The sequence below is a fragment of the Bos grunniens genome, chromosome 18, assembly GCF_055505025.1.
Source record: "Bos grunniens cultivar Pamir isolate PY7600 chromosome 18, Bosgru_T2T1.0, whole genome shotgun sequence".
NCBI lineage: Eukaryota > Metazoa > Chordata > Mammalia > Artiodactyla > Bovidae > Bos > Bos grunniens.
Window position 1 is genome coordinate 34,912,691 of NC_141182.1, and position 27,225 is coordinate 34,939,915.

The window sequence follows — 27,225 nt, forward strand, 5'->3', positions numbered from 1 at the left end:
TTGCTTTTTGCTTCCATTCTTTTCACAGCTATTTGTAAGGCCTCCTCAGACAGCCATTTTGCTTTTTTGCATTTCTTTTTCTTGGGGATGATCTTGATTCCTGTTTCCTGTACAATGTCACAAAGCTCCATCCATAGTTCATCAGGCATTCTGTTTGTCAGATCTAGTCCCTTAAATCTATTTCTCACTTTCACTGTATAATCATAAGGGATTTGATTTAGGTCATACCTGAATGGTGTAGTGGTTTTCTCCACTTTCTTCAATTTCAGTCTGAATTTGGCAATAAGGAGTTCTGATCTGAGCCACAGTCAGCTCCCAGTCTTGTATTTGCTGACTATATAGAGCTTCTCCATCTTTGGCTGCAAAGAATATAATCAATCTGATTTCAGTGTTGACCATCTGGTGATGTCCATGTGTAGAGTCTTCTCTTGTGTTGTTGGAAGAGGGTGTTTGCTATGACCAGTGCATTCTCTTGGCGAACTCTATTAGCCTTTGCCCTGCTTCATTCTGTACTCCGAGGCCAAATTTGCCTGTTACTCCAGGTGTTTCTTGACTTCCTACTTTTGCATTCCAGTCCCCTATAATGAAAAGGACATCTTTTTTGGGTGTTAGTTCTAGAAGGTCTTGTAGGTCGTCATAGAACTGTTCAACTTCAGCTTCTTCGGCATTACTGGTCGGGGCATAGACTTGGATTACTGTGATATTGAATGGTTTGCCTTGGAAATGAACAGAGATCATTCTGTCATTTTGGAGATTGTATCCAAGTACTGCATTTCAGACTCTTTTGTTGACCATGATAGCTACTCCATTTCTTCTAAGGGATTCCTGCCCACAGTAGTATATATAATGGTCATCTGAATTAAATTCACCCATTCCAGTCCATCTTAGTTCACTGATTCCTAGAATGTTGATGTTAACTCTTGCCGTCTCCTGTTTGCAGGATTTATACACGGAAGTTAATGTGAACTATGCTTTTTTCCCCTGATTTACACACAGCTTTGTCTGTGTGTGTGAGGAGTGGGATTTGAAACAGCTTTTATTGTACAAGAAAGAGCTTTGTCAGCTGTAAAGCCCTATGCAGAGTAAGGTGATAGTGGTGATTATCATGGTACCAGAAATTATTCCTCCTCGGATTCTTAGCTTCCTTTTATAATTTTGGGCAAAACACTCTGTCTTCCCATCCACAGAATGAGGGAAATTTTACTGTTGGTATGTTCGTTGCTATTCCACAACCACGTGTGTGTGTGTGTGTGTGTGTGTGTGTATTTAACTAGAATCATTTTTTAAATGTATTAGACAAAGTCAGAGTTTAAAGATTGTTCCCAAAGAAGAAAGCTTTGGCAAATCAGGTTTTCCATTTTCACCCACTTTCCTGGTTTGTCTCTTGTTGGGTGTTAGTGTTTGTAGAGTTAGGGAGTAAGTTAATGGGTGCTTAGCTCTTGGCTCTTTTATAGAGTGATCTTCCGGTCCAGTCTCAGGTTGGGGGTTACCACTGAGAAGTACTTGTTATCGTAAATCCTCTGTCTTGTTGGAAACCGGAAAGTGGCAGGAGATAATGGCGCCCATGTGTATATTTCCATAGCACCTATGCTGCTGTTTGTTGTACCACAGTTGTGTGATGGTGAACCTTTACACCGTGAGCTCCAACGTGGGCAGAGATTGCACCTGTTTTTCTCACTGTTGTTCCCTTAGCATCTAGCAGAGTGTCTGTCCTAGCCCAGGGTGTCAATGACTAAATATTAGGTGAGTCAGTGAGTGACATTTCCAGAGCTCCATGTTACTTCTGTGGGATTGAGTGAGTCTCTGGCATTATTTTGAGTAGAGAGTGATCTCCTGTAGCATCTCAAGTCCTGGTGACCTGGTATTTCTACTTACATGCGGTCTTGCCCCTCAGCCAAACCTGGTAATGCAGCATGCAGCCACTGGCCTCTCTGGGGCTCCGGACCCTGGGCCGCAGGGTTCCATGCCCTGACTGGGAACCTGACCACCTCTACTTATTCTCTGCAGGTTGTGGACCTGGCCTGCTAGCAGATGCCAAGATGCGGGTATTTGAACGCTCAGTGTATTTTGGTGATTCCTGTCAAGATGTTCTTAGCATGCTTGGCTCTCCACACAAGGTCTTCTACAAGTCAGAAGATAAGGTAGGGGAAGTGTGTTTATGAAGTGAATAGGTGATCTTGCTCTTTTTATTTAATCAACTTGAACTTAATAGTGAATAAATATGAACTGCTGTTTTCCCATAGAACCTGTTCTATTAAAGCTAATGGAAAAAAAGTAAAAAACTGATGGAGAAGTAAATTGAAAGCTGTCTTCTGACCCCTGTTGATCAGATTGTCCTCCCTTTCCTTGGAGACCAGGGCCCAGTCTATAGTCAACCGAAGCCGTCTGGGTTGTTCAGCACCTGCATCAGGGACTCTCATGCTCTTGCTTACCCGACAGATGACTATCATACAAGAAACACAACTTGTAGACTCATTTCATCCAAGAGCTGTATTAATGGATTGGATTTTAATTCATTATTATTTTTTCCCCAACAGATGAAGATTCATTCTCCTTCTCCTCATAAGCAAGTTCCATCCAAGTGCAATGACTACTTTTTTAACTACTTCACTCTCGGAGTGGTAAGCTGTGATTCCTTAGAGAACTGTTCCATTTCCCTGGGGGTGTGCAGTGTGCTGGGCAGGCCTGTGTGTACACTTGCAGCTTTAACTGTGCTGGCCTGTGGAAGCCAGAAGGATCTGGCAGGTCCTGGCTTTCAGAACAACCAGCTTCCCTGAGCCCCTTGACAGTCAGGGGGGCCCTGAATCTTCTCATTAGCTTTTAAGGCAAAATCTGTGCTCAGTTACATTTTTCATCTGGTGCTTTTTGTCAGGGAAGATCTCCCTGACCATGTTTGAGTTCCCAAGCAGTGGGAGCTGTAGCCCTCTGCCTGTGGGGCCTACTGGTACAAGGTTTGGAATGAGGAGGCCTGGAGATGGTTGGGTGTGTGTCATCGTCCCATTGTGCTAGGCCTCAGCTGTCCCTTTGGTTGTTGTTTGGGTCAGAGCTGTTCCCCAAGGGCATCCCCATTGTGGAGTGGGTGTCTTCGAGTAGGACATGTCCTCGAAAGCCCCCTGCCCGCCTCAGTAACTTTACCCACTTGAGCATCCTTGTTTTCTATCCCAGGACATTCTCTTTGATGCGAATACACACAAAGTGAAGAAGTTTGTCCTGCATACCAATTACCCTGGACATTATAATTTTAATATGTGAGTATTCCTGCACCTGCCCCTCCAGGAAAGAGAGCTTGCGGCCTTGGATGTTTGCTAATTCATGAAAAGTAAACGATTTCGTGAGTGTTTTCTGTTCCTGGTACAGTGTCCATTACCTTATATCTCTCCATTTATACCCATTTCACAAATAGAGAAATGGATTCAGAAAGCTTGGCCTCTTATCTGAGGTGATAGGGTCTTCAGAGCCCCCCGGCTGTGTGCCCTTTCTGGTTTGACTCTAGGGCCCAAATCTGGCCTCTCCGGGGCTTTGAGCAGGTGGGCTCGATCCTGTTCTTCCTGGGATGCAGAGTTGAGATGTGGGGGTGGTCAGGTCTCCCAAGGGGTCCCACCTTTACCCGTCTCCCTTCTCTCTCTAGTTATCACCGCTGTGAGTTCAAGATCCCCCTAACCGTAAAGAGAGGTGAGTAGTCAGTGTACTCAGGGTAAGGAAAGGGTTTTAGAGTCAGTCTCTCATGCTTCAAAGAGATGATGATCCAAGCAGAGAGGGTGGCAGTGGTTGGATGTGAGGACTCTTTGCCCACCTGCTTCTCCTCAGAGCCTCAGCTCCTCTGGGTTGGGCTCTTGGTTCTGGGGCCACGTGGTTCTTGGTCTGTAGTCTCCTGGAAGCCCTTAAGGTCTTATCCTGTGCCTGTGGGATTGTTGGTTTCCAAACTTCAAGCCCAGTGCATAGTGTGGTGAGGGCTGGGGTCGCAGGTGGGCTGAGCCATCTATCTGAGCAGATGTGGAATTGAATCCAGGCCAGGCCAGCTACCAACCATGCTGTGTTCTCTTTTCAGAGAACACAGAGGGTCAGACAGAAACATGCACAACCTACAGCAAGGTGAGCTGCTATTTTTCCCACCTGACAGTCTGAAAATGAGGAGGGTATGAGCCTGCCAACAGTCTGGGTGCCTGTGTCCTTTGGGCCAGCCATTGGTCATAGTGGGGTCGAGTCCCCACTAATCCCCTGTCACCCTCATCCCTCTTATAGTGGGACAACATCCAGGAGCTCCTGGGACACCCTGTGGAGAAGCCTGTGGTCCTGCACAGGTGAGTGGGGGTTACTTTCTGATCCCCCCACCCACCTCCTCCTCACCCAGAATGACCGGGAACCCTAGCAGTGGGTATGGCTTAAAACTGGCAGGAATTTCTGATGTTGCCACATGCTTCCTGCCCCAGCCCTGTGAGTTAGAACTCAGCCAACAGTTCTGCACATTTACTTGCAACCAGAGGGGCTGCCCCTGGGATGGCTGCCCCTCTCCCTCCTACCTCCAGTTACTCAGAGAGGGAGGCAGTTTGACTAGCTGTCCCCATCACACCTGCTACCTGCTTTAGTTCACAGCCCAGTAACTGGTTGCCCTGCTGTCTGAGGTGCCCTCTCTCTCCTGACTTTGTACACTCCAGTCCAATTACATAATACCCTTCTGTGCCAGCTGGATTGCATAGGATTTGGTGCTTGAGGGAGATCAATCACTGTGCCTCGGACCTCAAGAACCCGTGTGGGAAACACACTCAGAGCCCCGAGGGACCACTGGCTAACAGCCCCTACCCCAAAGGGAACTGGATGCCCCAGCTGGCCTAGGTCTCTGTCTGCCCCTCTAATTCTGGCTTCCCCGGCCTCAGGTCCTCATCCCCAAACAACACCAACCCTTTTGGCTCCACATTCTGCTTTGGTCTTCAGCGGATGATCTTTGAGGTAAGCCCTGGGGGTTGAGTGGCTGGTGATCATGTCAAGGACAGGCAAGTGATGGGGGAGAGAGATTGGGAAGGGCCTGAAGGGCCTGCTGGGCAGGCTCATCCAACAAGATGAGGGGAAATGGGGAGCCCACATTTATATTTGAAAACATGAGTACAATAGCAAAGGGAACCGCAGGGCAAGTGGGGCTCTGTCTGGGGGAATTGGGGGGGTTCTTTAAATGCCATATGAATGAATGTGTGGTGGGGCGAGTGGCTCTTGAGGCCCCACTGGCTGGGAGAAGAATGGGGTGCCCCTGCTTTCCCATCTGGTTGCCATACCTTCAGCAGACCCCTAGCAGTTCCAGAAGGGCTGGACAGATGGGTATGGTGAGGTTTATGTGTCCCAGAGGAACAGGTAGACACAAGGGCAGAGATGACCCTTAGCACAAGCCTGGGGGGTGTGGAGGGGTCAGTCCAGCCCCATGTGCAAGTGTGTTGCACACACAGGTGCTGCCTCAAGTGCCTTCTCTTCTATCACAGCGCAGGACTGATCCCACTGGGGGTTTTGTGGGAGTTTTGCTGTGCTTACATCCCTTCGACTCCTCCCCCTCGCCTCACTGTCCTCTTCTTACGCCAGGTCATGCAGAACAACCACATTGCCTCGGTGACCCTTTATGGCCCCCCCAGACCTGGTGCCCACCTGAGAACCGCGGAGCTCCCCTAGGAACGTCATGACCCTTGCCCCTCTGCCCCGTGGAACTGTGCATTGCATCCTGTTCAGTGGGCCACCCCGTGGGTTTTCTTGGACATCTTGCCAGTGTGGAAGGGCTGTTGTGTTTTGAGGTGGGGCTCAGGCTGGGCACTCTGCCATGGGGTGAGAGGCCCAGATATTCCTCAGTCCGTTCTCAGCCTGCTGGTGCCAACAGGGGACACAGACTGCAAAGAGAAGCACAAACTCTGAGCCTTGATACCTGGAGCCAGGAGCTCTCAACTAACATGTAAGGAGACAGAGTTCTGTCTCTTTGTCCCACACACATTGGGAAAACTTGGGACTTTTCTATGGCTGAGAACACAGGCACCCAGACAAGGACACGGTCCTGCCTTTGGCCCAACATTGCCACGTGACCTTTAAGGCAGGTAGCCTGTCCATAGTACTTGGTTGCGACTTTTGCACTACATCCACTTTAGTTACTTGATGAGCTGGCTGTGGCCAAGGTGGCCCACCTGCCCTTCCCTGTTTCTTTCTTGCACGTGCTCCCTGCCAAGCCCAGTAGGCACACCCAAGTGGTTGAAACACAACTTTCTACCATCAAGGTATGTGCCCAGGCCTGGCTCTACCTGTCTTGGAGCAAGCCTTCAAGGTCACCTGTTCCCCTGCTTTGCCCCAACGTTGCTGGTGGGGCTGCATGTTTCCATTCTGTTTGCCTGTTTTATTTAATGCCAAAGTTTTAGCCAAAGACATCTTGCTCCTTTTTTGTGTGTTTCAGCGTTCTGTTCTGCACTGTGGGCTTGGCTCTCCTGCCCTGACTCTGGGCAGTGTCCCCCGGCCGGGCCCTTTCACACGGCTCAAGGCCTCTGGGGCTCGTGGAGGGCTGGGCTGCTCCCTCTTCATGGGACTTGCTAAGGAAAGAAGCATATGTGCTTTAAAAATATTAATCCTTTTGAAAAGAATTGAGAAGAGAAATGTATAATTTTATCCCATTTTTAATATTTTGGTCTAGCAACTTGTGATACATAGATGACAATTTTGTGAGGTTTTTCAAATGTGTGTACATATTTTTGTAAATACGACTTTTTTGTAATTAATTCATGTACAGCCTCATCCTGTATAGTTTAACAATGAATGTGCGGGGGACCAGCCCCAGGCTCTTGTGTGATGTTCCCATGACTTCGTGACTGATTAGTGTCTTCCCGTGTGGATGGTGGCCTGGCCAGAGACCCCCACACATCCCACTGTGGGGCAGCCAGGACTCTTCCCATCCTCCTAGAATGGGGGAATCTTCCTCATGCCCTACCCATACCCCTCCTCCAATAAAAGACCTGTGCCCTCAGCAACAGCTCCCCATGTGCTGATGCTGGGATGTTTGTACTAAATAAGCCTGGGGGCATTGGTGTTTTTTGTTTGTTTGTTTTTGAGAAAGGGGGTGGTTGAAGATGGGGAATTTTACAGCTGATATCATCTTAGAAGAGGTTCCCTGGCTTCTCTGAAGGGGGCAGCACAGACTCCAGTGGGAGACTGGCATAGGTACATGGGTGTAGGTTCTTCTCCTGTGGGTAGCTGGAGGTGGGGAGAGACTTCAGGTAGGACAGTGTGCCCAGTCCGTGTGCCTCCATCCCAGGTGTTCCACCTAGTCCAGGGCTCAGGAGGGGCTGGCCCCAGGAAAGCAGATCTAAAGACCTAGACAGGGCTAAGACCAATTCAAACTGGAGGGGCAGACAGGAAGCAAAACACCTACTTTCAGATTGAGCTGTGGCAGAATCGCTGCCGGTTCCATGAGGACTGAGGCCAGGCCTTTTATCCCTTCCTGTGGGGTCCAGTCTTGAGAAAGACCTGCATTTGTTGGCATCACTCTAGGGGTTCTAAACTAAGGAGCATGGTTAGACTTCATGAGCCTCTGCCGCCACCCCTCCCCCCATATATACACTCACACATCCCTGCTCGGAGGACCAAGCATATTCACCTGCTTGGCAAAGAGCCTGGTTCTTCACCACCTCAGCCCTGGCTATCTCAAAAGTGCCACCATCGGATTGGTTCCAGGTCACGACCCAGTAGAGAGGGTCAGCAGGAGCCAAGCTCAGTCTTCATTCCCTGGGCCTTCTGAAGACAGACACCTGGATACCCCTTTATGGGGAAGAACCACATACACAGCACTAACCCACCTGGGGAACCTACCCTTCAAGCTACCTCCCACTTATATACTGGGTCTGAATGAGGGGGGCTTAGAGCTGTGATAGGAGGCTAGGGGCCCCACTGGAAAGGGCCAGCAGGAACAGGCCATGGACGCGCACAGGCTGGCCCGTTCGGCCCGTGCAGCAGGTGCCACATAAGCCATATGTCAGCAGCTGAGAGCCCGTGCACTACAACCAGCTCGCGATAAAAGCAGGGGTCGAAGGTGTGGAGGTGCGGTGCGGCTGAAGGTCGAGGGATGCCAAAAGTGCGGAAAGCAGGATGAGGCTCAGGCGTGAGGCGCAGGCGCTGTAGACACATGCCCAGAAAGACGTCGTCGATGGGGAAGAGCTCAACCTGCGCGCAGGCACCGGCCAGGCGGCGCAGCGTGGCCCCCGAAAGCACGAAGCCGCCGCCGCCTGCGTAGGCCGGGTAGGCTGGCAGGCCGTACACAGCCTCTGGGATGTAGTACTTGCTGGCCCGCACGCGGATTGGCCGCGCCTGCACGATCACGTCACCTGCAAGCAGGTCCTGCGCCGGATCCCTCGGCGCCAGGAACTCCAGCAGGTTTCCCACGTGCACGAACACGTCGGCGTCGCCTTTAAAAACGAAGCGCACGTCGGGGCAGTAGTCGGAGGCCCAGGCCAGAAAGTGGATCTCCTTGAGCGTTAGGTTGAAGAAAGTGTCGTCGAAGGCCCAGAGCAGGATGTCCGCGTACGCGTGGCTCTCGGCACGCAGCAGGGCGCTCCAGTGCGTTTGAGTGCCCGCTTCCGCCTCACCTGCGACTGTGCCTGTGCCCCTGGGTACGCCCAGCAAGAACACCCTGCGCACTAGCGCCCCCTGCACACGCCCCTCAGCGCCCCACGTCTGGCGCACGGCCTGGCGCCGCTCGAAGTCCGCCGCCACCGACTTGACGGCGATGAGCAGGTCGGGTCCGCGGGGGAACGCGCCATTTCCTTGGCACTTGTGCGGCTGATTAATGAGGAGAGGGAAGCGCCGCTGGTCTTTGGCGCGCAGATAGCGGCCGAAGTCAAAGGGTCCCGTGGGCGTGGGCGGCTCCGGCGTATCCCCTTCGTAGGCCGGAGGGGCTGCACCCGTGTCCGGGGCCTGGAATACACGGAGCCCTGGGGTGGGCCCCGGCACCGCCCTCCCTTGTGCTCGCGGCGCGCTCGTCGTCGGGGCCGCGCCTTCTTGCTGCGCGTAGAGCAGGAGGCCGAGGGTGGCGCCGAGGAGCAGCGTGAGCAACGCTTCTCGGCGTAGGCGCAGCCTCCGCCTCATGTCAGCCTGGCCGGCGCTCGCGCCCCCTGCGGAGAGACTCAGTCAGGGGCTCGCGACGTGGAAGCTAACAGCGGCGGGGGCTACCGCCCCGCGCTCCCGGAGGGGAGGCCGCGGGAGGCCACAGGCCAGGGGTCTCCGGCTACTGGTCGTTCACCCCCCTCCGGGGTCCTCCTGTTTTGGACCCTAACTCCCCCCACTGGGATAGACACCCTGAAAGGACAAGAGGTTCCTCCTCTTAGTCGTCTGCCACCCTCTCAGCTCCGGCCCAGGACAGTGCCCCAGAGCCGGGGCGAGAGACGCGGAGCCTCGGCCCCACCCCCTTCCCGCGCCGAGGCCGAATCCCTTCCAACCATCCCTACCCACCACGGCGGTCCTTGGGATCCTGACACACCTTCTGCCCTTGGGAGTGGCGCGGCCCCGGATGCCGGGGCCTCCGGGGCTCAACGCAGGGTCCCAAGGGCGGCCATGGACGGGGCTTGGGCCAAATGCAACGTTGGCAGGAAGGGGGGCCAGGGCCGCTGCCACGTGACCCTACAGCTGTGTGCGCCTGGACATCTGGAGCTCAGCTCCGCCCTGGCGCCGCGGGAAAGCTGTCTCCAAGTGGAGACTAATCCCTGAAAGGGATCCTCACGGTCAGCTATTTCTCCGGAAGGCTCCAAGAGGTGAGTTCTGGTCTTCGTTCTGACTTAAACTGCCCAATTCTGCCTTTCCAGGGGACAGGAAGAAGCACTGGCCTTTTTGGTTAGTTTCCCCACCCTTGCCTCTCCGGAGCCGGAAGGGCCTGGGCTGGCAGGAGCCCCAGCGCAGGCGGGCTTGTCATCCCCTGGCCCCTCCCAGGCCATCCTTGGAAGTGCCTCTTTTCTGCGTACCAGGAGCCCTGGTTCCCCAGGTACATGGAGTCTCCTTTCTCCTGGTTCTGCCATGCCCGCCAGCAGACACACCACACACACAAGGACCAAGACGACTGCTTGCTCAGTTCTCACAGCTCTGCCAGCAGCTGTCATGGGTCATGCCCAGATGGGGGTACTCCTTCTCAGGGAGTCAGGTGACTCACCCAGGATCAGACAGACAGAAGGTAAGAGCACTGCCCAGGACTTCTGGAATTCCATCCAGGACTCCTCTGTCCTCCCTTGCCCCTCTCCCTACCCATCCGCAGGGATACAGGAGAGGGGGCCAACCCTGTCTTCTTTAACTTCACAGGTGAGCACTTCAATCTATCTCTGCAGAGGCAGTTCTGAGTCCTCTAGTCCCTGGTGGCCCAGGCCAGCATAGCCTCCTGCAGGAGGAAATAACCACGCCTAGGCCCACTGCAGGCCAGACAGGCTGGCAGGGATTGGTTCAGCTTAGGGAACTCCAGAAGTAGGTCAGTGTGCAAAGGGTTTGATCGGAACCCAGGCAGGCAGAGAGGTGAAGACTGAGAGGCCAGACCTTGTCCAGCTATGCTGCCACCTCTCTCTCCCTGGAACTCAGAGCCTCCAGGTGGGGCCTGGAGTAGACAACCCCACCCCACCCCCAACCCCACCCCTGAGTTTCTGAGGGCAGACTAGGGAACCAGCACTGCTGCCCAGCGCCATCTTCTTTCCCAGTGGCTATGACTGCTCCTTCTGACTTCTTCCCACCAGTGTTCTGCCTTCCAAAATAAACCCTCCATCCTGGGCCTCACCCTCCTGCTCACAGACTTTTCAGGAGTCCTCTCCTATCTGTGGCTTTCTCTACTGCTTCCACTCCCATCCCTCCTGTGGTCTGGTGTCAGGCTGTCCCCACTATGTCCCAGAAACAGCCTCCACCTAGTAACCTTTTCCCTGACTCCAGTGGACACTCCTCGGCCTTCACAAATTCTCAGCCTCCATCACAGCAGGTAGAGCCATTCCTCTGGCTTCCAATCTGGTTTTCCTCCTTCCTCTTTGGGTTGCTCTTTTTTTCCAGTTGGTGTCCTTCAGGACCTCCCCCTGGGCTGTCCCAGCCACTCCCGCCTGTATATTTCAGAGTCCTTAGCCTTGACCCTCTCCTGAACTCAAAACTACAGCTCTAGCTATCCCTGAACTCCTGGTGTTCGATAGGAACATCACGCCCAGCTTGTCCCAAACAGAGCAAGCGCTTCACCTTCCCCAGGGCCCCTATTTCACCAAGCAGATCGCTCCTCCCATCTAACTGGCAAAACTCTGGAGTCCTCTCCCACCTCTCTCCTCATTCAGTGTCACCAGGCCTGTTGTCCTTTGTCCTAAACAGCTCTCAGTGTTCATCCTTTTCCTCCATCTCTGCTACCAACTGCCTCAGCCTGGGGACTGTACTCTCTCTCCCTCTGAATCCTCACTCCCAGCCTGAACTGTCAAACCCCTTTAAAGGCCTTTCACTTGCCTCCGGATAAAATCCAAACTCTTGTAAAATGCCTCTGCCTCCCCCACTCTCCAATGGGTCTCTGCAAATCCACCCACCCCTAGATCCAGCCACTGTAAACCTTCTGTTCTAATACCCCTCCCTCTCACCTTCCTCAAGACTTCACCTGAGGCTGGCCATGTCAAGAATACTGCCCTTCTCTCATTCCATCCCCGCCCCAATATTCACACTCATTTCTCCCTAAGGAAGCCTAACCCCTAACCTGGGTTAGACCCCTGCTCAGTTGTTCCCACAACGCCTTGCATTTTTCACATCCAAAAAATGGGTTGTATTTTATTACTTTATATTCAGAGTCCCACACTGAGTGTGAACTGACAACGGACAAGAATCATGTGTTTTGTTCACCACAGTATTTGCAGCACCCAGGATGATGCCTAGGATACAGCAGGTCCTTAATGAATAATAATGAATGAAGAGGTAAAGTCTGGCTGAAAGCCCTTCTTTTAGGGTGGGAGAAGGTGAAGCAGACCTTGCAGCAGGTCTGTTCTAGATACTAGGGTAGAGACCCATTCACTCTGTCTCTATCCTAGTATCTAGAACACAACGCCCAGTGACACCCCAGCAGACATGGTGGGTGCTTGTCTGACTCCTGGAGAGGGCCTCCATCATCTCTGCGCAGCAGCTCCAGCAGCTCAGCTAAGTGGGGTTGCTAAGTGTGGTCTCAGAGTCGCATGGTGGACAAGAGGTCAGCAGTAGCAGCAGAAGGGACCTACGGTCATCCAGGTGCTCCAAACCCTGGCTGGGCAACTGACCGACCTCCCCTTTCTCTGGTACTCGGCCTAGGCCAGGCTGCTGTCAGGATTCGCCAGGCCCAGCAAGTCCTCCGCCAGGCTGGTGAGCTCGTTCTCCTCGAGCGCCTCCACCAGGCGCTGCAGCGTGGCGCGGCGGCCCTCGGCCTGCACAAAGCGCCGCAGCAGCTGGAAGGCCTGCTCGTACAGCCCGTCGCGCTCGTATTCATAGGCCAGTGAGTCCAGCGCCGGGTCCCGCAGCGCGCGGCAGCTGCGCTGCAGAGAGCGCCCCACCTTGCGCCACTTGAGGCCCACTGAGCGGGCGAACTTCTGTTGATCCTGCAGGTTCAACGGCCGGTTCACTGCAGAGAGAGTGGGGAGGGAGTGAGCTCGGGATACCCTTCCATTCCCGCCACAACTACCCGGCCCAGACCTCGCCCCTCCCCAAGCTTCATCCTCCTGAGGATCCTGCCTTTCCCTCTCTCCGAGAGTCTCACCTATGGGCTGACCCTGGAACAAAAAAGTTTGGCCAGGCAGCGGTGGTGGCGGTTTCTCCTCCGGCGGAGAAGGTGCCAGAGACTGCAAGGGGGCTGGAGTGCCTTGCACGTCGCTTCCTTGGCCCCCCGCCGAACCGCACGTCAGATTCCTGAGCGCATTCTCCAACTCGGTGAGTTCCTCATCCCGGAGCCGGTCAGGCTAGAGAGGAGAGTGCGGCGTCGGTGGGGGTCTCCGCAGCGAATTCCCGCCCCACCCTACCCTGGCCCCAGCCCGGCCGCACCTTCTGGGCGCATATGCAGTTCAAACAGCGCTCCTCGTTGGTCAGCAAGGCATCCAGCTGCTCGGCGCCAGCGCGCAGCTCCAGTTGCAGTGGCACCGAGTTCAGGGCCAGTGCCCGAGCCAGGCACCCTTGCAGCGTGGCTCTTAGCGCCCCCTCGCGGTAGGCGCGGAGGAAGCGGCTGCACGCCTGGCGCCCGCTGAAACGCAGTTGCACGATCAGCTGCGGATCGCTGCGGTGGATCTTGAGCATCTGCAGCACGTCGGGGCTCCCGCCACTCTCTGTGGAGGCGGGCAGTCAGGCGCCATGCGGGGCCATGCTCCATGAGGCCGGAGAAGGAATGAAGCCTGAGATGAGACGCCCCCCAACCCCCAGACACCTAGGGGCGCAGGTATACTCCAGAGTTCCCGGCTGGGAAGCCGAATGATGAGGCAAACAGCAACAACCCAGAATAAAGGCCAGGACCTATCACAAGGATCACCCTGAGACGGAGTGGGTGCCACTCTGAAGCCTCAAATGAGGGTTGACAAAAGGAACGTAGAAGAGACTTTGCAGAGTAGAAAGGGGCGTTTGCCCTGGGCACCCCAGACCTCTGGGTAGGCAGCTGGCCATGCAGTGGGCGGGAGGTTTCAGGTCTTCCGCCTCCTAGTACTGCTTCCCCCCTCCCAAGGAGAGGGGCTCTCACTGTTCTGAGGCTGGGGCCAGATCCCCCAACCAGCTTCAACCTCCTGTGGCCTCTGCCCTCAGATGGGAAAAGTAGGATGGAAAGGGAGGTACTGGGGAAGGGTCTTGGGCAAGGAGTGCTGCAGTGAGAGAGGAAAAGAAGAGAGAGAGTGTAATGTAAGATAAGTAGAAAGCAGTGAGCAAGCGGCCTGATCTGGGGAGTGGGGGAGGGGCATGGAGTAGGGGAATATTAGTGCACACATAGGTAGACTACACACAGACACAGGGACACAAGTCTATACCGAAGGGCACTTATGCGTACCAGAGAAGAAAGACCCTACATAACCAGGCATCCTCCTCCTGTCATCCCCAAGGAATCTTTTCCTCAAACCAGTGATTAAGCCGAAGCCCACAGAGTCGAAGAGGTTGGGGGGGTCTCAGTCCCTGGCCCCGCCCACAAAAGCCCCAGGCCGCCCTTTCTTCCCCAAGTGCCTGCCCAGCCACACACCTGCTAGGGCAGTCTGGAGAGCCCCGTACATTGCCACTTTCTGCTGCTGGTGAGCGTAGGCATCGGACAAGACCACTTTGTCCAGTGAGGACTCCACAAACAGGTATGCGCTGCCCACCCACTCCTCAAGCCCATTTGGCCCAGCCGCCATCTTGCCTCCTGGGGACAGAGATAGGCATTCAGATCACCCCCGGCCCAGCCCTGGAGACAGCTTTCCAGTCCCACATGGCCCAGCTGTCCCCACCCAGATGGCACACTTTTGAAGGTAAGTTCATAATCCCCTAGGCAGCTCCTTTTGCTTCTGGTCCCAGCTCAGCTAAGAGTTGTAGTCAGGACTGTCCCTCCACTGCCTTCTCTCAGAAAGAGCCCAGGGTCACAGGGGTGGGAGAGGAGAGGGACAATGTTGCAGTAAAAGCAAAGAAGTTCTGCCCCCCTCCTCAGGGCAGGGTGTCTTTCTTTTCAAAGCTGACTGGAGACACCCTCCTCCTGGATGGTGCCCACCCCCACAGGACAACCAGACTCATGTCCTGGTATGCCCTCAGTTCATATTTGAGGATCCCCACAGGAGAAGGCAATGGCACCCTACTCCAGTACTCTTGCGTGGAAACTCCCATGGATGGAGGAGCCTGGTAGGCTGCAGTCCATGGGGTCGCGAAGAGTCAGACACGACTGAGCGACTTTCACTTTTCAATTTCATGCATTGGAGAAGGAAATGGCAACCCACTCCAGCATTCTTGCCTGGAGAATCCCAAGGACAGAGGAGCCTGGTGGGCTGCCTTCTATGGGGTCGCACAGAGTCGAACACAACAGCAGCAGGGATCTCAGAGCCCCCACTTAGGTTTATTCTCCAGCATTCCTGCTGTACCTCCTGGCTTCACTTCAAAGGACACCTGTAGTTTGCTCCTGCCCAGATTCTCTACCCCAGTCCTGACTGACCTCTGGGGACTTCCCTCTACCCTTTTCTCAATCCACAGGCCTGTTGGAAGGACCAGCCTCGCCCCTGACGTCCAGCCTAGCCAATCTGCATCTTCCATTCACCTTCCTGAAATGGTTTGTTCTGAGTTGGGCATAGGATTCATATTGGACCTATCAGAATCAACCTGCAATTTGGGCTTCCCTGTTGGCTCAGTGAGTAAAGTGTCTGCCTTCAATGCAGGAGACCTGGGTTCAATCCCTGAGTTGGGAAGATCCCCTGGAGAAGGAAATGGTAACCCACTCCAGTATTCATGCCTGGAGAATTCCATGGAAGGAGCCTGGTGGCTGCAGTCTATGGACTGTCAGACATGACTTAGCAACTAAACCAATAGGAAAGAGGAACAAGTTTCCCTTTCCTATCTTGAAGCTGAGCTAGAAGGAAGGGTAGGTCTCCTTTGCCATTCTCAGCCTGACTGAGAATGAAACTGGCATAGAAAGCTACAGAGCCAAGAGATGAAGAAGTGCACCCCTAACCACACCATGTCCCCGGCTCTAGCTGCATCTTGGACTTTTCTGTTATGTGAATTAAATCATTCCTTTTTAGTCTCAAGTCTTTGGAGACAGTCTCTTGTCTGATGCCATTCAAGTTGTTCTGATACAGGCTCCTTCTCTGTCCAAACACAGTCAGGGCCCTTGACATTAGCATCTCCTCTAATCTATCTTCAACAAAATCCTAGCTCTAGATCAAGGAGCAAAATTCTCACTCAGGGAACCATGGCACTGGCCTGTCAGTGGCCTCCCAGCTATAGCACTATGAGCAACAGGTGGAGAACTGCCCTGCCTCTTCTTCAGACCTTACCTGAGGCAACATCATACCCTTTTCCTAGAAAAATGGGTTCAAGGGAATTCCCTGGTGGTCAAGTGGTTAGGACTCAGTGCTTTCACTGCTAAGGGCCTGGGTTCAATCCCTGGTCAGGGAACTAAGATCCCTCAAGCTGTGCAGTGCAGCTGGCAAATTTAAAAAATAGTAATAATAAAGGAAAAGAGAAATGGCACCCTCCACTTTCACCGGACCTGGCAGGAAGAATGATACCTGATAATCCTACCCTGAGTTTGAGCACAGGGAACATATCTTTTGACCAGCTCCCCCCATAATCTTTTGGTAGAAAACTTACTAATACTTGTGTGTTTATCCAAAACAATAGAAATTAACAAAAAATTAGCATTGTTTATTTCTCTTGGGGAAGAGGGAGATTGGGGTGGTTTTTATTTTCATTTTATTTAAATATTCTACTTTATGTGAAATAGAGATTTCTTTTGTATTAAAAAGGCATATTTGTTTTTCTTAAAAAGCAAAACAAAACAAAAACGGGGTAGATGACAAGTGGGACCAAGAGCAGTAGGGAGACAAGTGGGAAGTCCTGGGGTATTGGCCCAGAGTGGAGAAGTGGGAACCTGGCCCCAAAACATTTCCTCTTTCACATCTTCTTAGCCCCCTGACTGAAGGGTGCTGACCCCATAGGGTGGGTAAGTAAGGGCAGGACCAGACAGTCCTCTGCCCAACTGGCCAGCCTGCAGGACACTGCAAACCAAGAGGAGGGGGAATCTCTGTCATACTCTCTAGGACTGGAACAGGAGAAGTCAAACCAGCCTGATAACTGTTGAAAAGTGGCAGGGGTGGGGCGGGGTGAGGGGCGGGCCTTGCCTCGCTAAGCCCCCTTGGGAACTCTTGTGTCCCTTCACAGAAGCCCCTCCTCGGGAAGCCCCGCGCCCCACCCACCTGGAGTCCGCCTCTCTACCAGCGGGGCCCACCGGGGTCCTGGGAACTCTTAGTTGGGCTGAGATCGTAAGGGACACGTGGGTACCGACTCAGGAAAATATGCCCCTGCCATCGGTAGCCAGCCAGCGTAGCGCTCTATTAACACTGACAGAGGATGAGATGGTTGGATGGCATCACTGACTCAGTGGACATGAGTTTGAGCAAACTCTGAGAGATGGTGAAGGACAGGGAAGCCTGGCGTGCTACAGTCCACGGGGTGGCAAAGAGTTGGACACGATTTAGCGACTGAACAATAACAGTCCTGAGTAGCTCCACTTCTGGCCGGCTAGGCGGTGACGACCTGCAGGGGTGGCCTCTCAAGGACTGAAAAGCTGCGAGTCCCAGCATCTACTCAAGTAGAGCCTCTCAGAGTTCTAGAGGGGAGCTCCCCGGCCTCCCACTAGCCCACCCTCCTGCTGGAGTTTCGCGTTTGCAACTGACTCTGACCAGCAAGGGGTTTCTCTCGAATGTCTGTTCAGAACCAGTACCACCCCGTCCTCTCACCCACAGGGCCCTGCCGCCCCTTGAAAGCCCCTAGCTGGGACAAGGCACTCGCAGGGGCCAGCGTCGGTACCCTCGCTCCAGCCTCCCACGGAAACAGCCCAATAGGCCACCACCACCACCACTTGACCCGAGCAGCCGCGGGTGACAACCGCACCGCGCCTGTGCTCCCGAGTCAGGATCCGCCTCGGCTCCTGCCGGCAACGGAAAGCCCACCCACCCTCTGCACTAACCTGGCCGCCTGGGCCCGGCCTGGATTCCCACGCCCGCCGGCTTCCACTGGACTCGCGCTGCTTCCGGGTGTGCGCGGAGCGCAGGGGCGGCACCCCAGTCCGAGCCGCCCCGTCCGTCCCGGCGTCCCGCCCCCCGGGTTCCCCGCGGTTCCTTCCCGCCACTGTCCTCTGCGGCCAGTCCCCAGCCTCTGGGCAAAGCCCACCCGATCCGCTGCGCAGGTAAGACACTGGCGCCTGAGGTCAAACAGCAGGCGGAACTGCCCGCGGCAAGGGACTTCGAGGACTTGCGGTTCTTACGAGACCGGAGGGCCCCAGGGTGAGAGCCGATCCTCTTTCTCCAGCGCGTAAAGGATGGAGCAACGAGGGGGCGTCCCCTTCTGGGTGGTCGAGCTCCTCTGATTCTACCTGACACTCTGAACTGGGTGCCTAGTTCAAGAGTGGCGGAGGGTATCAGAAACTCCCGGGTACTCGAGACACAAATTCCAGCAGGGACCGTTAGCCTAGAAAATATGGGAAAATAGAAAATTGGCCAGTGGCGTCAAACGTTGTGTACGAAAACCTTTAAGCACCTTAAATTAAAATTGGCAACTTCAAAAAGGACGCACAGTCTCCAACAAAGGCCGCGCTCTGATGTGGGTCTGTGGAATTCCAGTTGAGCCTAAACCGCCCAACGGGTGCCTGGGCTGCTCGGGGTTCAGGATCGGAATTTGAATCCAGGGTCCCTCAGGCCCCCATAACCCCAAGATTTTCTCCGCCTCGCTGGCCTCTCATTGGAAGAACCCAAGTTGTCTCCCCCAGTGAAGTGGAGGAAGGAGCCTCTCTTCTCCTTGCGTATTCAGCTACGCCCGACCCGCACCTCTGCTTCCTGATTGGCTTCTGGTACCTGTCAATTAAAAGTTTTCCTTAATGTTCCCGCCCTATTAACCCTGCCGTCACTCTCTAGTGACCGGTGGGGCTAGGACCAGGTTTCTCAACTTGGGACCTGTGACATACACCTGCACTTGTTGAAATTCATATTCCTGGACCCTACTGTTTGAGGAGAGCTTGATTTAGTAGGTGGGGCCATGAAATCTGTAAGGTAAACAAATGTCCGGGTGATTCTGCTGCCCAGAGCCCTTTTAGAAGCCATTTCAATGGCCCTTGGTGTTTGGGCTCCATCGTTCCCTAAGTACTCAGGGTCTAAGTTGGGAGGCAAGCAGTTCAGTGACCTCTATAAGACTAGTCCGGGCTCTCTGGCCGCCGTGATGGTGCGGTAGAGGGAGACTGGGGCGAGGGACTGAGGAAGACGTGGTGGTATGGAGTCAGGGCCTGGGCAATGGCCCTCCAACTTCCTCAGAGACTTTGGTGACTAGGAGAAAGATCTGACAGCATCGTCCCAAATCCAGGTATTTGGCTTTATCAACCTGGTGCACGGGTTGTGGTGAGTTCCTTCTAATAGAGTATTATAAAACGTGGATTCGTTCAACAAGTGAGAACATAGTTTAAAGGAAGAATCAGAAATGCTCGGCATCCCAGGCAGATTTCACGGATCTGAGATCTGTGTACAGAGTTCCAGGCTTGGTTTAATAGCTTGGTTAAATGCTCTGCTGTCACAGTCTTGAAATCCTCGATAATATTTTAAACAGAGAGACCCACGTTTTCATTTTGCACTGGGCTCTGCAAATTTACATAGCGGATCCTGGGCCCCAGGCATTTCTACACTTATGCTCCAAGTGTTCCCCTGAACACTGTGGCCTTCCTGCAGGGGGGCCCCCACCTGGCCATGGCCGAGCCTGGAGAACAGCTGCCGGAGGAGGTGCTGGCGCTCATCTTCCGCCACCTGCCCCTGCCCGACCGCGCTGCTGCAGCGAGGGTCTGCAGAGCTTGGGCTGCCGCTGCCACCTGCAGCGCTGTGTGGCACGACACGAGCATCAGGTGAGCAGGCTCTCCCCCCTCCCACCTTCTCCCAGTATTGGTAGAGTCAGAGGTTGGGGCGATGCAGTGACTCTTCTCCGTATTAAAAAGCGTCATTTCTAACATTGGCCACCTACTGTGTACCAACCATTGTTCTAAGGGCCTTACGTATACCAATCTTTCTAATCCTCACAAACACTTTATGTGATGGACGGATAGTAAGTATTATTATCTCCATCGCACAGATAAAAAATTGAGACAGATTTAATTACTTCCTCACTCAGCTGAGAAGTGACAGGCAGAATGTGAATGCGGCAGCTCACAGGCCCCGCCCCGCCTCCTGAAGACCAATGAGAAAGGCCATTTTCTAAAATATCCTGGCTTTCTCAGGCACGGTTTCAACTGGCGGCAGATGCGTCTGAAGGAAGGGACAGGGTTCCCTCGTAGCTTCCCTAGGAGCGACCAGGCACGGTCGGACCAAGGAGGTGTGTGGGTAGGAGGCAGGAAGTGGGGATGGTAACCGGAACCCAGAGAGAGGGATGGGTTAGAGTCCTCTCGCCAGGTCGCAGGGACTTGGCCGGCCGACGCCTTTTCTCCACCACTCTACCCCCAAGTTGCGACTGTGAGCTGGAAGGCATGCTGCCGCCGTATCTGTCCGCCTGCCTGGACCACGTTCAGAATCTATGGCTGGAATTTGAGCCGTCGAGGAAGTCGAGTCGCAGGGCGGCCACGGACTTACTGACTGCACTGACCGGCCGTACCCCTGGGCTGCGAGGCCTGTGCCTGGAATGCCGCGGAGAAAAGCCGCTCTTCGACGCCGGCCGCGACGTCCTGGACGCGGTGCACGCCCTCTGTGGGGCGGCCCGCGCGCTGCGCCACCTCGACCTGCGGCGCCTGCCCTTCTCACTGGACGACGCGCTGGTGCTGCAGGTGGCACACGGTTGTCCGGAGCTCCGCAGCCTTTTTCTAGATAACAGAACGCTGGTGGGCAGCGTGGGGCCGGGCTCCGTGCTCGAGCTACTAGAGGCCTGCCCCTGCCTGCGCGCCCTTGGCTTGCACCTGGCCAGCCTGTCGCGCACCGCGCTTGAGGCACTGGCGGCGCCAGAGCGCGCGCCTTTCGAGCTCCTCGCCCTGCGGTGCGCGTGTCCGGAAGACGCACGCGCGCCCCCCCTGCCTGATGAAGCCTGGGCCGCGTTGAGCCTCCGCCACCCGGGACTGCAGGTAGAGCTGGAGCTAGAGCCGGTGCTGCCTGCAGAGAGCGTGACGCGCGTCTTGCAGCCAGCCGTACCCGTGGCTACGCTGCGCCTCAGCCTTTCTGGGGACACCGTAGGTCCAGTGCGCTTCGCGGCGCGCCACTACGCCGCAACATTGCGCGCGCTTGAGGTGCGCGCCGCAGCCTCGGCCGAGCTGGATGCCGCACTGGAGGAGCTGGCAGCGCGCTGCGCGGGCCTGCGCGAGGTGCACTGCTTCTGCGTGGTGCGGCCTTCCGTGCTGCACGCCTTCCGCGCGCGCTGCCCGCGCCTGCGCAGCTACACGCTCAAGCTAACGCGGGAGCCGCATCCCTGGCGGCCCACGCTTGTGGCGTGATGGGACAAACGCTCTTTCCGCTCCCTGCGGACGTGTGTCCTCTGAAATGCTGCGTGGGTTTGCCCAGGGGCGGGCCAGCTGTTCGCCCTCTTCTTTGGGACTCTTGCCTCTTGTCCCTCTCGAGGATTGGAGCCTATGTATGGAGTGGCGTCGGTACCGGTCCAGGGCGCCCTGAGTCCATTCATTGCTTTCAACATCTTCAGACACCCACTGTCCCCACAGTACAGGGATCACCCTCCTCCAATCCCAGCCCTCTGCAAACATGTCGCTAGCTCGGCGGCCCTGGCGTGGCGGGAGGGAGGGCACTGGCTCAAGTTGTGCCTCAGGGGGATGTGTGTTAGTGCCTCTGGAGTGAGTGTGAAATAAATCAAGCATTATCTCTGCGTCCTGTGAAAGGCCGGGTCTGCTCTGAACTGACAGAGGCTGGAAGAAGGGTAGGGAGGGTTTGAGACCTCAAGGTCCATTTCTACCGGTGCGGCTGCATCGGTCAGGGTTGGGGTCCTGACATCTTCGGAATGACAGCGTCCCAAGTTCCGCGGGAGGGTATCTGCTTCTCCTCCCCACCGTCGCTGCTCCTATCTGCCACTCTCCCGAGGCTTGCTGTGCCCATTCCATCGCTTTCCCAGCCTACATCAGGCTGTGTACGCTCGATTTCTCCCGAAGAACACAGGAGCAAACAGCGGGCCTGAGAAGGGTGCGACTCAAACTCAGGTCTCCCTCCCTCCTGCACCCTGCCCCCACGCACATCCGATCCCATACTGCCCTTTCGGTCCGCTGGTGTTGTGGCCGCGGCCAGAGCCCCGCCCCGCCAGTTCGCACGTGGCCCCCGCCTGACCCGGCGCCGGGAGGCGGAGTAGGGCGGGGCGGGCGGCAAACGCAGCACTTTCCGCGGCTTTGACAAGCCCGCGGCGGCCGGGCCCGAGCGCTTAGCGGGGCCGAGACTGCGCCATGCAGGAAGCGCCGGCCGCGCTGCCCACGGAGCCGGGCCCCAGCCCAGTGCCTGCCTTCCTCGGCAAGCTATGGGCGCTGGTGGGCGACCCGGGCACCGACCACCTGATCCGCTGGAGCCCGGTGAGGGCTGGGGCCCCTCGACTTCCTCAGTGGTCCCCGGGATTCCTCCACGTCAGTGAACGTCCACGCTCATCAACCCCTGCCTGGGACGGGGTTGTGGGTCCCTTGATTCAGCCGTCTAGGGTAGGCGACGGCTTGGGCGGGGGTTGTGGTATTGGAGATGGAGGTGAGGCGACTTCCTTCGGGCAGAGGAAAGGGTAGGAGCCTTCTGAAGGAGACCCAGCACCCGAAGGATCTTCGAGGTCTTCTAGTTCCCACCCTATCCCATCAGACAGATGGGTAAACAGAGACCAGGAGAAGGGAAGGGCTGGGTCTGATTCTAACTCAGAGTCACAACGCGGGTCGGGGAGCCATCCGGGTCTGGAACCCAAGTCTGGCCTCTGCGCCTCCTCCTAGAGAACCGAGTAGGGAGTCTGGGTGGGCTGGGGTAGAGGTTCATTGTGGTCGCCCCGGGATAGGCCTTAGAGCTGGTTCCGGCCCGGCCTCGTCCCACGTCCCCATGAATGACAGTCTCGGTCTCCAGAGTGAGTGTGAGTTTGTGTGCGCGCGCCAGACCACTGGCTTGGCCGTGGGCGGGCACCGCTCACCGTGTCGTCTGGTCTCCGCCCGCACCGTGAGTGGGCGGGCGGTGCTCTCCTCAGAGCGGCACCAGCTTCCTCGTGAGCGACCAGAGCCGCTTCGCCAAGGAGGTGCTGCCCCAATACTTCAAGCACAGCAACATGGCAAGCTTCGTGCGGCAACTCAATATGTGTGAGTCCCTAGGGCCTAGTGGGAATCGAGCGTGGGTGACTTGGTTCGCGGGGACTTAGCAACTTACGCTCCCGCGCCCCGCTCCCTAGACGGTTTTCGGAAGGTGGTGAGCATCGAGCAGGGTGGCCTGCTGAGACCCGAACGGGATCACGTCGAGTTCCAGCATCCGAGCTTCGTACGCGGCCGAGAGCAACTGCTGGAACGCGTGCGCCGCAAGGTTAGGGGCGGCCAGCAGTGACCAGCGAACCTGGGTGGAAGTGGGACAGCTATTTCGTGCGACCCTTACCTGAGAGAGCCTCCCACCTGCAGGTGCCCGCGCTGCGCAGCGACGACGGCCGCTGGCGCCCCGAGGACCTGGGCCGGCTGCTGGGCGAGGTGCAGGCTTTTCGGGGAGTGCAGGAGAGCACCGAGGCGCGGCTGCGGGAACTCAGGCAGTGCGGGGGGAGGGGGCGGAGGAGGTTGGGGAGGGAGAAGGGGGGCTCTGGGCGCGAGGACACTGGCTTCTAGACGGTTCTGGGCAGCTCCTTCCTCTCTTGTGCCTCGGCGCCTCCTCCAAGACCAGTGGGCCGAGCTGTGGCAGTCTCTTGACTATGGATGGACGATCATCCGAGTGGGCGCGGGCGCGGGCCTGCCATTCTGGGGGTGGGGGTGGTGACCCCGCGAACTCTCAGATGCCTCAGCACCCTCCCACGCCTTTTCCCCAGGCAGAACGAGATCCTGTGGAGGGAGGTGGTCACCCTGCGGCAGAGCCACGGTCAACAGCATCGGGTCATCGGCAAGGTGTTCCTCTGCCCCGACCCCACTCCTGAACGTATCCCCCCAACGCCCAGCCCTGGAAGCCCCCTGGAAGTGTCTTGTTAGAGTGAGGGGCAAGGCCCCAAAGATGAGTTAACCCTTTGTTTTCAGCTGATCCAGTGCCTCTTTGGGCCACTTCAGGCTGGGTCTGGCAGCGCAGGAGCTAAGAGGAAGCTGTGAGTGAGAACCCCAGAGACGCCCCCACCCCCTACCAGAGCCCTGGCAGGACTCCTTCTCCTTCAGAAACCCCTTCACCTGCCTTTCCCACTGCACTACCGTCTTCCTCACCCCATCGCCATCTCCCCAAAAGCCCCATTCCAGGGCTTCCCCCTACCCCTAATTCTACCACCAAAACCCTGACTCTCAGACCCCTCACTTCCAGGACCTTAACCCTGTATTTCCACCCCATGATCCCCTTCCCCCTCACCCCAAAGCATCCCAAGAGCAGAGGGTCTGGGGCCCAAACCAGGCTTCCTCCCTCCCCTCTGCCCCCAAAGGGCCCCCATCTCTGTGGGGGGAGCCCCTTCTGCCTCCAGCATGTGACTGATGCCCTGGCAACAGGCCTCAGCTCTGCTGACGTGGCTGCTGGGGCCTGTGGGAGGGCGGTGGTGCAGGCTGAGGGGCCTGGGAGATGAACCTGCCCAGCCCCCTGCCTGTGCCCCTGGCCACCTTGCACAGGTCGCTGATGCTGGATGAGGGGTGCCCATCGCCAGCCAAATTCAACACCTGCCCCTTACCTGGTGCCCTCCTGCAGGACCCCTACTTTATCCAGTCGGTAGGTTTTTGCTTCTCCTCTCATCTCTCCATAGAGAGCCTGTTCCCTTTCCCCATTCCCCTAAAAGAACAGATTTTTTTAAAAAAGAAATAGAAGAGAAGATAGAGCCTAGCCTCCCTCCCACCAGACCCCGCGTGGACCAAGCCTCCCCCCTCAAGCCTTCCCCCTTAGGTCTTGCCCATGTGGTACCAGTCAGGCTCCGGCTCACCCTATGACTTTAGGTGAAGGGCACAACCTCATCTTCTACTTACAGCCCCTCCCGGAGACCACGCTGGGCCTCAGCAGCCCTCACAGGGCCAGGGGCCCCATCATCTCCGACCTCCCGGAAGACTCTCCTTCCCCTGAAGGAACCAGGCTTTCCCCCTCCAGTGGTGGTAGGAGGTAAGAGGGACAGGGGTTGCCCTCTGGGGAGCTGTGGGGGGTGGGCCTGGCAGCCCAGATGGCTGTGGGGATAGGGGGAGAGGTCAGCGCCAGGGTCTGGTTGAAGCTTTTCTCTGGTGCAGGGAGAAGGGCCTGGCACTGCTCAAAGAAGAGCCAGCCAGCCCAGGGGGGGAAGGCGAGGCCGGGCTGGCCCTGGCCCCAAACGAGTGTGACTTCTGCGTGACAGCACCCCCACCGCTGCCTGTGGCTGTGGTGCAGGCCATCCTGGAGGGGAAGGGGAGCTTCAGCCCTGAGGGGCCCAGGAATGCCCAACAGCCTGAACCAAGAGGCCCCAGGGAGGTTCCCGACAGGTGAGCAGAAAGCCCATTTGTGATTACAAACCCCATGGGCCACTTTTGCAGCTAGACCGGCACTAGCTAGTCCTGAAACTTCCCAGCCTTGTCTGCCCCAGGGTGGCTGAGGAGGCAGCCATGATCTGACCTGATTTTGCAGAGTTGCTCTAAGGAGCACCAGCTTCAGAGGCCCCTGGAAAGTGGAAACTTCTCAGTGGCAGGGCTGAGGAGTCTGCATTTTAAATGCCACCACTGGGGTGATTGTAAAGATTGTAAAGTACATAACAGTTTAGGACCCACTGGTACTGATAACTGCCTGGTGGGGGCAGGCACACGACCCAAACCTCAGGCCAAAGGTAGGAGGCAGAAGGTGCTTTCTCTGTGCCCTTCTGTGTGTGTGGGTTGGGAGGTCCTCTTCTAACACTCTAGATGTTGTCAGATTAGATCCTGATGTATCCAGGTTCCTTGGAAACCTAAAGCAAGGAGTGGCCAACAGCAGTTCTCTGTGCACAGGGGCCCTCTGGACCTGGAGAGGGGAGGCCGGAGCCCAGACAGTCTGCTGCCTCCAATGCTGCTTCGGGCCCCCCCTGAAAGTGTGGAGCCCGCAGGGCCGCTGGATGTGAGTACACGTTCAGTGAGGCAGGGGCACAGGGCTCGGTGGGCTCCAGCTGTTTGGGCACCCTGGGGAGGACACCGTTGACCCAGAGCTACCCTCAGGTGCTGGGCCCCAGCCTCCAAGGGCGGGAATGGACTCTGATGGACTTAGACATGGAGCTGTCCCTGGTAAGATGGGGGTGGGGAGGGTGGCGGGGGTGGGTGCTGAGAGTTGCTCAGCCAAGCCCTTTAGTCCACCACTGTTCTCCCTCTGCCAAAGCCCCAGCTCCCTTCCCCAGCTGCTTCCTGGGGTTCTCTTCTGCAGTTGCAGCCCTTGGTTCCAGAGAAGGGTGAGACCGAGCTGGCGGTTAAGGGGTTAAATTCTCCAGGCCCAGGTAATATATGTGGTGACTCAGGGACCTGGGGGACACCCTGAGGGGCCTGAGGTATCACGATTGGGTGGGCTGGGCAGTCGATGTTTTGGAGGGAAATCTCCCAGGCTGGGAGAGAGGGGGAGGTTGAGAGTGGATCTTTCATCGCAACTGACCAGAGGGCAAGGCGAGTGAAGCTCTCCTTCCCCGAAGAAAGGAGATGACCATCTCTCCCTGCTGAGTACAGCCCCGCTTCTCCTAGGAAAGGACTCCACACTCGGGGCACCACTCCTGCTGGACGTCCCAGCGGCTTTAGGAGGCCCAGCCCTCAGCCTGCCCGGAGCTTTAACCATTTACAGCAGCCCTGAGAGCCGGGCCTCCTACCTGGGCGCGGGAGACAACCCCTCACCCTGAAACCCCCTCCACTCCGAAGCCAGCCCTGCTGAGGGGCTGGCCGGCAGTAGCACGCCCTGCTCGGCTTCCTTGAGCCCCCTGGTGGACGCTGAGTGAAGCCCCACTTACTTGGCAGCCCCTCTCCATTCCCGAGTCCTGCATAAAACCGCAATTTTTTTTCTGTTTCTGGTCTCTGTTTCCTCTACCGACCAGGGAGCACAGAAGTCATGGGTGGGGGGCGCCTTTGCCTTCATAGAAACGTCCAGATCCCAGGGCTTTAATGTTAATCGAGGAACCCTTGGAGAGCGGAGGTGCCTCCGAGGCCGAGCTCTCCTGCTTAGGCCCCATCCTCCGGGTGCGAATCCAGGGCTGGCGCATGGCCACTATGACCTCCGGGAATCGGGGGCTTTTAGGGGTCACACCCAGAACCGCAGTGCACCCGCTCTGTGATCTTGAGTAAGCTGGGCTCCTTCTCTGAGCCTTCTCTGTGCAGGCAAAGAGAATGGGTGTAAAACGCATGGGAATTGCTGGGGTACTTGGGTCCGCGGGCTTAACGGTCCCCACCCTGACTCCTCCGGCGCGCCCGGGGTGATGAGGGAAAACGCAGCCAGGCGGTACTCGACCTCTGCGGGCGGCCTCCCTGCGTCCCGA

General features: G+C 56.3%; 5 protein-coding genes and 2 long non-coding RNA genes across 28 annotated transcripts in view; 5 read left to right on the forward strand and 2 right to left on the reverse strand.

Annotated features, from left to right (window-relative positions):
- The window catches only part of PHAF1 (phagophore assembly factor 1), a 35,848-nt gene extending 28,823 nt beyond the window's left edge, over nt 1-7,025 (forward strand). For 4 of the 5 annotated variants that reach the window (XM_086351280.1, XM_086351282.1, XM_086351281.1 and 1 more), the window contains 8 exons: nt 2,008-2,141; nt 2,538-2,621; nt 3,166-3,248; nt 3,629-3,672; nt 4,049-4,092; nt 4,243-4,301; nt 4,875-4,947; nt 5,566-7,025. In XM_086351280.1, the coding sequence (XP_086207406.1) occupies nt 2,008-2,141; nt 2,538-2,621; nt 3,166-3,248; nt 3,629-3,672; nt 4,049-4,092; nt 4,243-4,301; nt 4,875-4,947; nt 5,566-5,652 (608 nt within the window). In that variant the 3' untranslated portion in view covers nt 5,653-7,025. The remainder of the gene's footprint in view (nt 1-2,007; nt 2,142-2,537; nt 2,622-3,165; nt 3,249-3,628; nt 3,673-4,048; nt 4,093-4,242; nt 4,302-4,874; nt 4,948-5,565) is intronic. The other variant, XM_086351283.1, reaches the window with a different exon arrangement.
- B3GNT9 (UDP-GlcNAc:betaGal beta-1,3-N-acetylglucosaminyltransferase 9) lies at nt 6,617-9,872 on the reverse strand. 3 transcript variants are annotated; one of them, XM_086351289.1, is made up of 2 exons: nt 9,485-9,872; nt 6,617-9,119 (listed from the first exon to the last, which is right to left on the reverse strand). In XM_086351289.1, the coding sequence occupies exon 2, from the start codon at nt 9,091-9,093 to the stop codon at nt 7,888-7,890; it is 1,206 nt and encodes a 401-aa protein (XP_086207415.1). In that variant the 5' UTR covers nt 9,094-9,119; nt 9,485-9,872; the 3' UTR covers nt 6,617-7,887. The 3 variants fall into 3 exon arrangements, with proteins under 3 accessions (XP_086207415.1, XP_086207414.1, XP_086207416.1); XM_086351288.1 differs by having other exon boundaries at nt 9,457-9,860; XM_086351290.1 differs by having other exon boundaries at nt 9,725-9,835.
- Nucleotides 9,873-10,378: 506 nt separating this feature from the next.
- Nucleotides 10,379-12,120, forward strand: LOC147353401 (uncharacterized). The gene is made up of 2 exons (XR_015145618.1): nt 10,379-11,907; nt 12,021-12,120. It is a non-coding gene; the product is annotated as an uncharacterized LOC147353401 (long non-coding RNA).
- On the reverse strand, nt 11,735-17,705 carry TRADD (TNFRSF1A associated via death domain). Its single transcript, XM_086351316.1, has 5 exons — nt 17,633-17,705; nt 14,165-14,323; nt 12,997-13,274; nt 12,716-12,914; nt 11,735-12,580 (listed from the first exon to the last, which is right to left on the reverse strand). The coding sequence occupies exons 2-5, from the start codon at nt 14,313-14,315 to the stop codon at nt 12,270-12,272; spliced, it is 939 nt and encodes a 312-aa protein (XP_086207442.1). The 5' UTR covers nt 14,316-14,323; nt 17,633-17,705; the 3' UTR covers nt 11,735-12,269.
- On the forward strand, nt 14,270-16,408 carry LOC147353403 (uncharacterized). Its single transcript, XR_015145615.1, has 3 exons — nt 14,270-14,429; nt 15,139-15,214; nt 15,321-16,408. It is a non-coding gene; the product is annotated as an uncharacterized LOC147353403 (long non-coding RNA).
- On the forward strand, nt 16,402-21,507 carry FBXL8 (F-box and leucine rich repeat protein 8). The gene is made up of 3 exons (XM_086351215.1): nt 16,402-17,851; nt 19,377-19,546; nt 20,140-21,507. Exons 1-3 carry the CDS (start codon nt 17,366-17,368, stop codon nt 21,110-21,112), a joined length of 1,629 nt encoding a protein of 542 aa, XP_086207341.1. The 5' UTR covers nt 16,402-17,365; the 3' UTR covers nt 21,113-21,507.
- Nucleotides 21,508-22,036: 529 nt separating this feature from the next.
- On the forward strand, nt 22,037-26,759 carry HSF4 (heat shock transcription factor 4). Of its 16 annotated transcripts, none has more exons than XR_015145593.1 (13): nt 22,037-22,183; nt 22,825-22,933; nt 23,023-23,150; nt 23,243-23,367; nt 23,638-23,713; nt 23,840-23,904; nt 24,407-24,503; nt 24,757-24,884; nt 25,111-25,234; nt 25,730-25,835; nt 25,934-25,999; nt 26,091-26,205; nt 26,444-26,759. XR_015145593.1 is itself a non-coding variant. In XM_086351229.1 (13 exons), the coding sequence occupies exons 1-13, from the start codon at nt 22,061-22,063 to the stop codon at nt 26,593-26,595; spliced, it is 1,395 nt and encodes a 464-aa protein (XP_086207355.1). In that variant the 5' UTR covers nt 22,037-22,060; the 3' UTR covers nt 26,596-26,759. The 16 variants fall into 16 exon arrangements, 9 of the variants coding, with proteins under 9 accessions (XP_086207355.1, XP_086207347.1, XP_086207350.1 ...); XR_015145592.1 differs by having other exon boundaries at nt 26,136-26,205; nt 26,361-26,759; XR_015145591.1 differs by having other exon boundaries at nt 26,136-26,205.
- The last annotated feature ends 466 nt before the right edge of the window (nt 26,760-27,225 follow it).

Excerpts from the sequence above, each read along its gene's own strand:
- B3GNT9 (XM_086351289.1), bottom strand. The coding sequence starts at position 9,093 with ATGAGGCGGAGGCTGCGCCTACGCCGAGAAGCGTTGCTCACGCTGCTC.
- TRADD (XM_086351316.1), bottom strand. The coding sequence starts at position 14,315 with ATGGCGGCTGGGCCAAATGGGCTTGAGGAGTGGGTGGGCAGCGCATAC. Across the intron at positions 13,275-14,164 it reads TCTCCAGACTGCCCTAGCAG|AGAGTGGCGGGAGCCCCGAC; the intron begins GTGTGTGGCTGG and ends CCGCCTCCACAG. Across the intron at positions 12,915-12,996 it reads ACTGCATATGCGCCCAGAAG|CCTGACCGGCTCCGGGATGA; the intron begins GTGCGGCCGGGC and ends TCTCCTCTCTAG.
- FBXL8 (XM_086351215.1), top strand. The coding sequence starts at position 17,366 with ATGTCTGTTCAGAACCAGTACCACCCCGTCCTCTCACCCACAGGGCCC. Across the intron at positions 17,852-19,376 it reads CCACCCGATCCGCTGCGCAG|GGGGGCCCCCACCTGGCCAT; the intron begins GTAAGACACTGG and ends GCCTTCCTGCAG. Across the intron at positions 19,547-20,139 it reads TGGCACGACACGAGCATCAG|TTGCGACTGTGAGCTGGAAG; the intron begins GTGAGCAGGCTC and ends TCTACCCCCAAG.
- HSF4 (XM_086351221.1), top strand. The coding sequence starts at position 22,061 with ATGCAGGAAGCGCCGGCCGCGCTGCCCACGGAGCCGGGCCCCAGCCCA. Across the intron at positions 22,934-23,022 it reads CGTGCGGCAACTCAATATGT|ACGGTTTTCGGAAGGTGGTG; the intron begins GTGAGTCCCTAG and ends CCCGCTCCCTAG. Across the intron at positions 25,836-25,933 it reads AGCCCGCAGGGCCGCTGGAT|GTGCTGGGCCCCAGCCTCCA; the intron begins GTGAGTACACGT and ends AGCTACCCTCAG.